Raw genomic sequence first — 13,285 nt, forward strand, 5'->3', positions numbered from 1 at the left:
CACTTAGTCAATAAATGTTTATCGACTGCCTCCCGTGGGCCAATCCCTCTGCTGGGTGCCAGTGACATAACAGCGAATAAAAGGAGGACACTCTTCCTCTCTCGTGGCATTTACAGTCTAGTAGGGATCACATAAATAAACACACAAATGACGATTACTGAGATCGTTGCTGCGTAGGAGAAGTACATGGCAAAGAGGATGTTCAATGGGTGTCACAGGGAAATTTGATCTGATGGATGAGTTTCCAGGACAAAGTGGGTGAGGAAGTTTGCTCCATGCAGAAAAGTTGGATGCGAAAGGCCCTGTGATAGAAGAGAGCATGAAACAAGGCCGGTGCAGCCAGAAGGAGAAGCAAGGGGAAAATGCAGGGCAAGATGAGGCCACAGAGGAAGGCAGGGACCAAACCTTATAAGCCAAACCATGTTAAGGGTTGTATTTTTAATTTACAAACAATGGGAAGAAGTATTTGAGACGAGAATACTGCAATACTTTGTATTTTAGACAAGAATACTTTCAACACAAGGCATTGAAATACTTTGAAGTATTTTGGACAAAAAGAAACATATTTCTATTTCAAAAATATTGTTGGCTGCAGTGTGGATGATGACAGATTGGATGGTGACAAGAATAGATGCAGACTGCTTACTTTGATGGCTATTGCCGAGGTCCAGGTGAGATGTGATGGAAGAGGATAATAATATTAGAGATGAAGATTGGTGGGTGGATTTGAGAAAGACTTAGGCAGCAGGGTTGGCGGGATTTGATTGGGGCTCGTGAGCGAAGGGATGACTCCTGGGTTTCTGTCTTGCCTAACTGGCTGGATGAGCAACTCTGGAGGCCACCAGATTTGTGGGGAAGCCCATGAGTTCAGTTTGGACATGTTGGCTGAGATAACTTTCAGATTTCCAAGAGGTATCAGGTAAGGAGGTCAGAGGTGAAGTCTTGGCTGGAGGGAAAAAATTAGAAGTCACCAATATTTAGTGGGAATTAAAACCCCTGTTGTGGAAGGAAGATAGAAGAAGAGGAGAAGAGGGCCTGGAACTGAGCCTCCAAAACTCCAACATTAGAGGCAGGTAAAGGAGGTTGAGCAGAGCGTGCCAAGGAGCAGCTGTGGTGCTGGGAGAAACCTCAGAGTGCGTGATGGCTTGGAAGCCAAGAGAAGAATGGCTCAAGAGGGAGGGTGTAGGTGTGAGAATCAGATTCTGCTGAAAGGTTAGGTCAGGTAAGTGAAGGCTGGGAAAGGCCTGTTGGATTTAGCAACATGGAGGTCACTGGACCTTAAGGAGAGCAGCTTTTGAGGCCTGATGGCGGAAGAATCCATGCTGGAGCGAGTGAGGCACGGCATCCGAGGAGAAGAAATGATGACAAATGATTGGGATGCTTCTTTGGAGACACCTGGATTTGCAGAGTTAGGGCAGGAGGGAGATGTGGGATTAGGGGTGTCGGAGGGCTTCGGACAGTTTTAAAAGCCAGTGAGAAAGAGGGAGATCAATCATTTACGGTTTCTGGAAGGGACCATCCCCAGCCCTGCAGAGGATTCACCCCAGCTGGGAGGAGGGGAGCAGGCAGAGAGGGAGAGGAGGATGCCAGTGTCAGCAGAACTGTCTGGTCTGCAGGCATGAGGGTTTCCATTTTCCTGGTAAAGTCAGAGGCATAGGCACCTGCCGGGGATAGGGGAGTACAGATTTAAGGAGAGTAGCGATCACAGGAAATGTCAGTGGAAAGAGAATAAATTAACAAAGAGGTGTAGGAGACCAGCAGGCAAGTCTGAGAGCCCACCTGAGCTTGGGGACCATGAATTCATGGCAGAACCAGCTTGCTCTGAGTGACTTCTTTCTCCCTCCTTCCAAGGCCATGTGAGCTCAGTAATGTTTCTGGAGATACTCTCCTCAATTGCCCAGAACCGTGTCTGACACCACCTCTTCCTTCCACAGACAGTGCTCTTTTGGACTTGTGAGAAATATCCGCACTTGAAGGACTGGCAGGTCTTCCGCAAAGCGTTCCTGCGCCTGGTGAGGAAGCTGCACAAGTGCGTGAGCCAGCGCTTTCTGAAACACTACTTCGTGCGGAAGAGCAACCTCCTTCAGCACGCCAGCTCATGCGAGCTGGATGCTGTAGCCCAGAAACTGGCCTTCTTCCTGAAGGACCCCCAGATCAGCCTGGCCTGAGAGACTCTTGGACATTTCACTCTGGCTTGACCCTCGTTCACTGTGGATCGTTCCAGTCAAATGCCACGATCCTGCCCAGGAGAGAAGCAACATATGACGGAGGAATTTACACTGGCCCAGTAGTACTGAAGACGGGGGAAACTGTGCCCTAAGACGTCTGACCCAGGCCTCCCTGGAGCCACGAGAGCACTTCAGCCCTCACTAGCTACCTCTCTTGGGGATAGCTCTCAGCAAGCTTCACCAAGCCAGATTCTGAACTGATGACAGTTCTGAAGTTATTTTCCCTTGCTCAGGCTCTGATGGTCTGACGAGGAGGATGGAGACAAGAACCTCTTTCCAGAAGGCCAGGCATCAGCCTGCTGCCCAGCCGTGGTTCTCCAGCCACTGACCATGGGCTCATTATCTTCCCATTTGTAAAATGGGACTGTTAATATGCCTGCCTCACAGCAGGGCTGTGAACCTGCGGGACCGTGCTGGTGTCCTTTCAAGGGGAAGGCGTTGGATCAGCACAAAGTGTAACTCGTGGGTTTAGTAGCCGGAGTTTGCATCCTGGATGGGTCCCCACACCAGTGATGGAACGGGTCTGCTGGGTCAGCATGCCTGTGTTTCCTCGCTGCCTCCAGCTCTTCTAAACGGTGGTTTGTGGTGTGTTCTGTCTGCTTCCCTGGTTTCTCGAAGCAGGAAAAGAGTGGTTTTGATGCCTAGCGTCAAAGATGAAGTGCAGCCACTGCCCTCTCCTTGCTTCCCGTGCTGCAGGACAGGGATGGGACTTCCTTATGTTTATGAATGAACTTGGTACCACCATCTGCATGGAATGACTTTGGTGTCACTCATCTCTCAGTTCCCTCCTTTGCTCGCTTCACTCACTCATTCATTGATAAATACATGCTCATTAGGCATTGGGAATGCAGCAAAGAGCAAGATCGACAAGGCTTACTTGATGCATGATGCCTAATGGTGGGGACAGGAAATGAACAACAGATAAATAAACATGTTCGTTACCAATTGTAGCAAGTGCCCTGAAGCAAATAAACAGAATATTGAAATAGAGCCACAGAGAGATCCTTAAAGGATGAAAACGCAAACAGCTGAAGAAGGAAAGGGGGCCAAGGGCCCACTTGGAGGGGCTGGCATGAGTCAGATGACTTGGCCTTGGAAAGCGGGTAAGGAATTTGTGTTTCATTCTAAAATCAAAGCTGTGACATTTGGCCTCTCCTGAAGCAGACGGGTGTCATGATCTGATCTGCATTTTAAATGTCCATTCCAGCAACTGCACAGAGAAGGGCTGGGGCTCACACGAGGGTGAGGGTGTGGAAGGCTCTTGAGCACACCCATTTTGAGTTTCACTGAGGTCCTCAGGCTACACATCCTGTGCCAGGAATTCTGGGAGTTCTTAGGAAGGTCAATAGTTTCTTCTGGCATTTATTTAAAGTCCTCAGCTCAAGGGAATTCTTTATTACTTGGAACAGTTTCCCCAAATATAGAAGAGTCAAATGTCTGAAAGGATGAACTACTGACTTTTTAAAAAGAAAAGTCACATCTGAGGGCCAGCCCCGTGGCCTAGTGGTTAAGTTTGGCGCACTCCACTTCGGTGGTCCAGTTTGGGATCCCAGGCACAGACCTACACCACTCATCAGCGGCCATGCTGTGGTGGTGACCCAGACACAAAATAGAGGAAGATTGGCACAGTTGTTAGCTCAGGGTGAATCTTCCTTAGCAAATAAATAAATAAATAAATATTAAAAAGTCACATTTGAAAATGAAAACAATTATTTTTAAGAAAATGCTGTAACCAAATGGTGGGATCCATGGGCTGTCACATAGGAAATCATGATTTTAAAATGTTGAGAAGAAAATCTTTCCAAATCTACAATAAGTTCATAATATTTGAATCCATGAAATGATGAGCAAACCGATGTTTTGCTAAATCATCAAAACTTGCATTCAAATTCTCATATTCTTGGATCTTGAGAAAACTCATTTTTGAGAAGGTGGCAGATAGAACAAGTTTTTTGTTTTTGTTTTTTTTTAAATGAAGAAAACAGCTGAAGCAAATTTTAAAACAGCTATGCAGTTATAGAATGCCAAAAAGTGTAAGTTGGCTATACCATTGATTCGAAATGTGTTTATGTGTATGGAGAGAGGTGGGACTGACATACTGCACAGTATGATTCCAGTAGATTCTTCCCGTCTTTCCCTGTAGATCTGTGATTTTAGAGGAAGTGGGGTTACTTGTGGGTTCCTGAGTGTTCCCGCTGCTGGCCAGCAGAGGGCAGCAGGGGACCACATATGAAAAAAGCCAGGTTCCCACCCACAGTCCTCAGAGCCCAGCAGGCATCACTCTCCCCAGCCTGTAATTTACATCTGGCTTTCCCAAAAAGGAAACCAAGGACAGTGGATTCCAGCTGATGCTAAATTGTTGATCTTTCCTTCCATTTTGGCCAAAATTTAGTCTTTCTGCTTAAACCTCAGATTTAAAAAGAAAGCCTATGAGAGGATAGCCCCTCCTGGGGACTGTGGAACATTCAGCTCCGTTCTGTTTCCTAAGACAGAATGCACAGCTCTCAAAAGTCTGATAATATTACTCTTTTATTCTAGTCAGCTGTTTTTTTTTTTTAATTCTCCAAAAGGCCTTTTCTATCCACCTCCACTCTTCTAGGTACAGAATTGTTTTAAGTGAAATGCTTGGTATTCAGCCACTGCAGTTGACCTGCTTGCATTTGCATCATCTCTGCCACTGTAACTGCATGCCCTTGGCAAGTTGTTAGACCTCCCTAAATCTCCATTTCCTTACAGGCATTGCTATGGGCTGAATTGTGTCCCCCTGAATTTACAAGTGGAATCTCTAACCCCAGTAACTCAGAATGTAACTGTATTTGGGGACAGCATCTTTAAAGAATAAGTTAAAATGAGGCTGTTAGGGTGGTGCCCTCATCCAATAGGACTGTGTCCTTATAAGTAGTGAAAGAGACACTATGGGCAGGTGTACCAAGAGAAAAAGCCGTCTGCAAGCCTAAGGAGAGAGGCCTCAGCAGAAACTAACACTGCTGCCACCTTGATCTTGGGCTTCCAGCCTCCAGAACTGTGAGAAAATAATTTTCTGTTGTTTAAGCCATGCAGTTGGGGATTTTGTTACAGCAGCTCTGGGGAACTAGTACAAGCCTCGTGAGAGAATACATACCTCACTGCTTTGATGAGGAGAATACATGGAATAATGGATGTAAAACACTCTTCATTTGGCACCTGGCATGGACTCATTGTTGAATAAACATTTAGCATTTAGATGGCCACCCTCCCCGCCAGCCCTTCGTCCATCTCTGCCATTCCTGATAACTACCCAAGCCCACATCTAAATTCTTTGTAAAGAAATTAGAAAACACCACAAGGAAAACATGCACAAAATTCCACCACAAATTCCATAAACCGATCTTTTCTCTTGTCCTCTTGCTAAAACAGAGGTAGCATCCCTCCTGATTTCTCCACACGCGATGGGCCAGTGCCTCCCAGCATCTCAGGGACGTCTTTCCATTTGCTTTCTGTGGCATCCTGCACATCCCCCTGCAGCTACTGCCTGCCTCCCTTCTCCCATCACTCTCCAGCTTCCTGAGTCATTATACACGTGCCTCCATTTCCTCACCTCTTCACACTTTTTTTTCATTGTGAAGAATATTATCCATGAAAGGGTCTAAACTGTTTAAAGAATAATACTAAGACAAACACCAACATAGTCACTATCTGGGTGAAAAAATGGTATATTGCCATACTTTAGATTTCTCCTAGGTGTCCCTTTGGTCCCCTAACCCCCTCCCTTGCTGACATAGATAATCATGATCCCAAATTTTATGTTAGTCATTCTGCTGCTTTTCTTTATAGTTTTACTACTTACCACATTTCATTGAACCTAAGCCCCTAACCATTGTGAGATGCATCATTATTTCATGTTTAAGAAAGAAAAAGGTGCTGTTAAATGTAATTGCAAGACACCACTGATTGTAAGATGCATCCCAATTTTAGAGAGGTTAAAGTGTGAAAAAGTGTATTTTAGAATCAACAAAATATGACCTGCATGCATCCCAATGTCTTTTTCGTTGTGCTTGTTTTTGAGCTTTATATAAATGGAACCACACTGTATGAAGTCTTCTGTGATTTGCTTATGTCCATAGTAAGCTTTTGAGACTCTCCCACGTGGATGCATGTGGCAGTGGTATGGTCCTTTTCACTGCTGTATAATATTCCACTGCAAGCTTGTGCTACTTTATATGTCTGTTATTCTAATTGGGCATTTGGATTGTTTCTTATTTTAGTGATTTAAACTGTTTTTATCCACACTCTTATACAAGTCTTCTGATGCACTCAACTCTTTTAAGGGAATACATGTAAAAGAGGAATTTCAAGTTCAAAGAATATATATATGTTCAAATTTATGATAATGTCGACATATTTTCTGAAGTGATAGCACTTCAATGTAAATTCCCCATTTTAATGTAGGTGAATTTTCAATGACCCTCTCCATTATAATGGAGCACATTTTGTGTCTTGTTTAAGAAATTCTTCTGTTTTTTTAAGGCCATGGAGATATGCTCCTATATTGTTCTCTAAAAATTTATAGTTGTGTCTTTTACCAGAGTTAGGAAGTGCCCTCTATTTTTTATGTTTTATTCTAATAAATTTAGAATAATCTCTTTGCTTGAAACTTTGGTAAAATTCATCTAAAAAGCCAACTGGGCCTTGTATTTTTTTTGTCAGAAGATTTTAAACTACAAATTCATTTTCTTTTAGGGATAAGGAATATTCAGATTTTCTGTTTCTTCTTGAGCAGGTGTTGTTAATTTGTATTTTACTAGAAATCTATCCATTTTATTTAAGTTTTCAAATTTATTGGCATAAAACTCTTCATAATATTTTATTATTATCTCTTTAAATTCTGATGCATCTGTACCCATCTTTCTTGATAAATCTGTTGAAGACTTATCAAAGAATCAATTGTTAGTTTTGTTGATCTTTCTATTGTATATTTATTTTCTGTTTCATTAATTTCTGCTCATATCTTTGTTTCTTTCCCTCTACTTTCTTCATGTTTATTCTGATGGGTTTTTTTTTAATAACTTCTTAAATTAAATGCTTAGGTCAGAAATCCTCAGTCTTTATTCTTTTCTAACTATATAAATTTCCTGTTAATACCATTTTAGTGGAATTCCATAGGCTTTGGTATATTGTGTTTTCACCTTCATTCAGTAATATTTATTTTCTAATTTCTACCATGATTTCCTCTTTGACCTATGAGGTGCTTAGAAGTTTTAAAAAATTATTATTTTCAAATATATTGGATTTCCTAGTTATGTTTTTGTTACTGATTTCTAACTAAATTGCATTATAGTCAGAGAAAGTGGGCTGAAAGGCCCCCATCCTTTGATACTCGTTGCGGGCAGCTTTTTAGCCTAGGATTCTTCTCTGTTCTCTGTGTACACGAAGAAGGTGAGCAAATTTAGATGCAATGTTCAATAAATGTCCATTAGATCATGCACTGCTCAGATTTTCTGTATATTACAGATTTTTTTTTTTTTGGCTGCACTTTCCAATATTTACTGAGAGATTTGTTTTAAAATCTCCCATTATGATTGTGGATTCTTCGGTTTCTCCTTATGGTTCTGTCAAACTTTTGCTTAATATACTTTAAGACTATATTATTAGGGACAGACAGGCTTAGAATTTTTATATTTCTCTAGTTCATGGGAGCTTTTACCATTATAAACTGACCTTTATTAACTACTGTAAATATTTTGCCTTAACGTTGGCTGTGTGGATACTAGTTGCCTAGGATATCTTTTTTCATCCTTTCACTTTCAATCTATTTTTATCTTTATGTGGTTGATAACTGTGTCTCTTGTAAATGGCTGATTTCTGAAAAATCCCATCTGACAGCTGAGGTCTTTTGACTCTAATGTTTAGTCCATTTACATCTATTCTGATTAATAATGCATTTGGATTTACTGTTACTCTCTTTGACTTTCTATTTGACCCATTTTATAAATCTTCCTCTGCCTCCCTCCTTACCTTCTTGCCTTTTTAAAAATTAATGGTTTTTTTCTTTTTTTCATTCTTCTCTCTCCCTTACTAGTTTGAAAAGTCCAAATGCTATCTCTGGGCTTTTAATGGTTACCAACACTATTCGCACATATAGACTAAATTCTGTAGACTAAAGTCAAAAGTAAACCAATGCCTTTATCCTCCCTTCTAACAAGGACCCTAGAAAGCCTGGTTCCTATCCTACCCCTCCCACATTATCTGCTGTTGAGATCCAGGATTTCGGTTCTAGCCCGTTTGCCACCCCTCCCCCCACCACACACATATAGAAAATGGATATTTTTATTATTATTTTATAAAATTCTTATTTTCTTATTCACATATTGGCCACTATCTTTACTCACCACTCTTTCTTGAATCTCAAACTTTCTATCAGGGGTCATTTTTCTTCTGCCTGGACTATATGCTCTAGCATTTTCCATAGTAAGAGTATGTGAGAGTAAGTTCTCTGTTTTTGTCTGAAATTGTCCTTATTCACCTTCATTCTTTTTTTAAATTTTTTTTTTTGAGGAAGATTAGCCCTGAGCTAACATCTGCTGCCAATCCTCCTCTTTTTGCTGAGGAAGGCTGGCCCTGAGCTAACATCTGTGTCCATCTTCCTCTACCTTGTATGTGGGATGCCTGTCACAGCATGGCTTGACAAGCGGTGCCATGTCCACACCCAGGATCCAAACCGGCACACCCCGGGCCACCGAAGCAGAACGTGCAAACTTAACCACTGCGCCACCAGGCCCCTCACCTTCATTCTTGACAGATTGTTTCTCTGAGTATTTAATTTTAGGTTCACACAATTTTTCTCAGCACATTGAAGATATTTTTCCACTGTCTTCTGGCTTCCATGGTTGCTATTTGCAAGTTAATCATTAGACTATTTGTTGTTTCTTTGCAGAGTATCCCCCTTTTCTCTGTGGCTACTTTTAATTTCTCCTGCTGCTTCTTCTCTCCCTCTCCACTCATCTCTATTTTTCTTTGGATTTGTTAGGCTTCCTGAATCTCAGAAATTATTTCCAGTACTTCTGGAAAATTATCAGTGTTTAACACTGAATATTGCCTCTTCTCCATTCTAGAAGGAAATCTGATTCAAATGTAGAGTAGACTCTATCATTCTCCCCTCTGTATCTTTTAACTTCTCTTTTATAATTTTCATCTTTGTATTGCTCAAAACTGCATTGTCAATAACTCCTTCACTCCATTCCAGTGACAGGACACTGGCTTCCTTGTTTTGTTTCAAATACACCAAGCGCATTCCTGCCCCAGGGCCTTTGTACCTGTTTGCCCACATGTTGATATAGCCCACTCTTCCCTGACCAGTCTAACACAGACAGCACCCGTCTCTCTGTCCCTTACCCTACTTTACCTTCCCCATAGTGGGCTGCCTGATCCCCTATTGGAATGTATACTCCTTGCTGGCAGAGAGCAGTCTTGTTCACTGCCGTATCTTCTATACCTAGAACAATGTTGGTGCACAGCAAGTGCTCAGCGAGTATTTGTTAAATGGGTAATTGCATGAAGGAACGAATCATTTTGCTCCATCACAAGCATCTGCTTGGTGTCAGGACCTGGACTTGAACCCAGGTCTTCTAACTCTTATGTCAGGCTCCTTCCCCTACAAAGCAACATTTTGAGGAGTTAAAGAATCACATCTTTAGCTTCAGAGAAGGAACAATTACCTCGGGCTCCAGAAGCCTTTTTTCCGGGAAGGGCTTGGCTCCTCTCACAGTGCGGAGCACAGCTTGGTGCAGCAAGGCTGCAGGACTCGCATTCATGCTGCAGAGGGGCCGGCTCAGCTCGGCTCGGCTCAGCCGCCACCACTGGCGATACTGATGTGTACTCATTGTAGCCAGTGTTTGCTGGGCACAGCTCGCTCAGCCAGGATCCAACACGTGTGTTGTGTGGACTGTGTGAGCAACACACACACACACACACACACACACACTTTGTATTTAAACAAAGCACGTCAGAAAGGAGTTATGGCCTCACCCTCCCTTCCTGCCAGGCGTGGACACAAACAGTAGTGATCTTGGCAGAAGGTCTGTCTGTCCTGTTCTCTTTGTGTCTGAGTCTGGACCATTCATTTCCTCTCATTCAACCAGCTTAAGGTTTGGCTGTGTGACTCTCTTTTGTGAGTGTATGTCTCCAGCTCTCAGACTTTGTAACCTATGAATCTCCTGTCAGGACCTAACACCGAATACAAAAGACCAAATGAGAAGTGCTCCCCAGAGAGAGAGAGAGAGAGAATGTCACTGTAAATGAACGAAACGCTTGAACGACCGAATGCAGAACTCTTGATTGTCATGTAAAATGTTACCTCCCTCTTTGCGGCACAGAGAGATATTAGGTGGAACACCCGACACATGGCTTGTTCACTTAGAGAGTGCCCCAGGGTGTCGTCTCAGACCTGAGAGACCAGGTGAGCCAGTCAGGCTGCCCTTGTGTGGTGAAGAGCACAGTTTGGGACATTTTGGGGGAGGGGGGCGACAAAAGGCTCTGAGCTCTGGTCTCCTGCGCTTCTCCCGATCATCCCTGCCCCTTGGGTGGGTCCCTCCTCTCACCATCTCTTCTCCTGCCTCCTTCCAAGATGTTCTTTGCCCACACGAGGCGGTGAGGGGCATCGAGAAAGCTCCCTGCCCTTGACTCTCTCTGTCCAAGGGCTACGGTTGGTGACTTGGTGACCAGGGCATGGGCTTTTGAAGGAGCGAGGGGGATCGAGAGAGAGGGGAAACGGGCGCACGCCGCAGTGGCGCAGCGCTGTCGGGCGGGGGGACAGGAGAAGGGCAGGAGGCGGTGCGCGGCGGCGACGCGCGCCCGTCCGAGGCAGCAGGGGGCGCCGCGGCCCGCCGGGAGCCGCCCGGACACTGCGGGCCTCGCCGCGCCGTCCCGGGTTCCGGGTCCCTGCGGCCGCCGCCCTGCCGGCTCTCGGGAGCGCGCAGGGCGCTCAGCGTCCCTGGGGCCCCTACAGCTCCCTGGGCCCGGAAGGCTGTTGTGACCCCGGGGGTGGCCGCGTTCCCCGGACCCCTGTTTGTTGTGGGGCGTGTTTCTTGCACGGGGGGAGGCGCGGCCGCCCTAGCCCTGACATCGCTCTGCGCAGACAGCCGTGCGGCGGCGGGGCGCTCAGCCGCCTCCCCCGCAGGAGCAGAGGGCTGCGGAGAGGGGAAGGACCTGCGGCTCTTTCCGACTCCTTTCCCTTAGATACCGACCCTGGGAGAGGGGGAGACGAAGAAGCCCCAGAGGCGTCCTGCTGGGAGGGCTGAGGAGAGGGCTGGGGAATGTTCAGGAAAGGGAGGGACGCCGAGATGTGCTGATACTGCCTGTGTCCCAGGCACACAGGGGTGCTAAATGCTTTATGTCATTTAATCCCCTCAATAACCCTTTGAGGTAGCCAGGCCTCACAGACCCATTTTGCTGGATGAGAATTTGGGAGCTTAGAGAGAAATAAGAACTCCCTCAAGGTCACCCGGCTGGATGTGGGCAGAGCTGTGCATTTGTCGTGATTTCTCACTGTGCAGGTGACAGGAGAGACACATGGAGACAAAGCAGACCAGGACCCGGATTCCAGGTGGAAGCCTCAGCCCTTCCTGCTGGCTCTGCAGCCACAGGAGCTGGCGGGGACCGAGGGAGAAGGGGCTGGCAGGGAGGGCCCCGCACCCTGTGCCCTTGACGTAGGGCGGTGCTCACGTGGACATCGGTCAAGGTCCTCAGGGAAAGGGGGACAGGTAGAGCACATAGGGTGATGGATGGGAGAGGGAGCTGCTCTTAGAATTTGCCCTTGGCTAAAATTTTCTAGTTGCACCTTTGAACGCTGTAAAAAATCCTCAAAACTGACTTTCCCAGGAGTTAATCATTCACCCACTCCACGAGGCGGACGACCTTTGCCATGTGGTTGGGGTTTTGTTTGCTTTTCTTAAAAGTCCTGGTGTTTGTAATTGGGCCAGTGTCCTTTAGTGAGGAAGAAAGGAACTTGGGGTCCAGTCCAAGGCTTGGTTTTCTTCGTGCCCTCCCTCTCCTAGGGGTTTGGAAACTTTTTCTCAGTGATAGGTTGTGAATTCAGGACTCACAACAAGTTGATCACCTACAGCTATGGTGGGGGCGGGGCGCTGGGTGCTGCTGCATGCAGGAGACCCTAGGAGACAAAAGCATACCATAGACAAATAAAATCCAAGCCACCAGCCATCCTGCACTGGATTCCTTTAGGACCTTGCTCTCATCGGGGACACAGCTCAGTTTGCCCATAGAGATCATTCTCTTTATTTCATCAGTACCAGTACCCTAATCAGCTTTGCACTTAAAGAGATGCAAGTTAGGAGCTTTTCTATTTTAATATTTCAATCACTTAAAAGTTAATTGAGGGGCCGGCTCCGTGACCTAGTGGTTAAGTTCACGCACTCCGCTTCAGCAGCCCAGGGTTTCACTGGTTGGGATCCTGGGTGCGGACGTGGCACCGGTCATCAGGCCATGCTGAGGTGGCGTCCCACATGCCACAACTAGAAGGACCCACAGCTAGAATATACAACTATGTACTGGGGGGCTTTGGGGAGAAGAAGAAAATAAAAAGATTGGCAACAGATGTTAGCTTGGGTGCCAATCTTTAAAAAAAAAAGTTAATTGACCTCCTATAAGAATTAGGAAGGACAAATTGGCTGTGTGACCTTGGGCAAGTCACCCATTCTCTCTAGGCCTCAGAGGAGCTCCAAGTTCCCTTCCAAGGCCTGTTCTGCAGCCTGTAATCCTGCAGGCTGCCATAAAAGCCTACCCCAGCTCTGTTCCATTGACTATTTTTGGCTCAGTGATTAGAGGGCTTGTCAGGCCACACCCGAATGGCTGACATTCTGACAGCTGACTGGACATTTTCACTAGGCATCCTACTCGACTTTCAAAGTTAAGATGCCCCAACCAAACACATCATCCCACCCTCCTTCTCCTCTTCTCAGCCTAACTCCTCTGACTTCCCCTCTTCTCTTCCTGGCACCTGAGCTGGGCACCACAATACCATCTTTGAAGTTGCCCTGTCTGTCAGCCTCCACATTCATTCGGTT

General features: G+C 45.5%; 1 protein-coding gene across 13 annotated transcripts in view; it reads left to right on the forward strand.

The window, feature by feature from the left end:
* Positions 1–13,285, forward strand: part of MAB21L3 (mab-21 like 3) — a 48,130-nt gene that overhangs the window by 19,913 nt on the left and 14,932 nt on the right. For 12 of the 13 annotated variants that reach the window (XR_011494918.1, XR_011494923.1, XR_011494919.1 and 9 more), the window contains exon 6: positions 1,935–3,331. Coding sequence is in view for 1 of the 13 variants with exons in the window: in XM_044749162.2 (XP_044605097.1) it covers positions 1,935–2,168 (234 nt within the window). In the remaining 12 variants the exon portion in view is untranslated. Of the gene's footprint in view, positions 1–1,934; positions 9,369–13,285 lie in introns of those variants that run through there. The other variant, XM_044749162.2, reaches the window with a different exon arrangement.

Source organism: Equus asinus, chromosome 16 (genome assembly GCF_041296235.1).
Source record: "Equus asinus isolate D_3611 breed Donkey chromosome 16, EquAss-T2T_v2, whole genome shotgun sequence".
Lineage (NCBI taxonomy): Eukaryota > Metazoa > Chordata > Mammalia > Perissodactyla > Equidae > Equus > Equus asinus.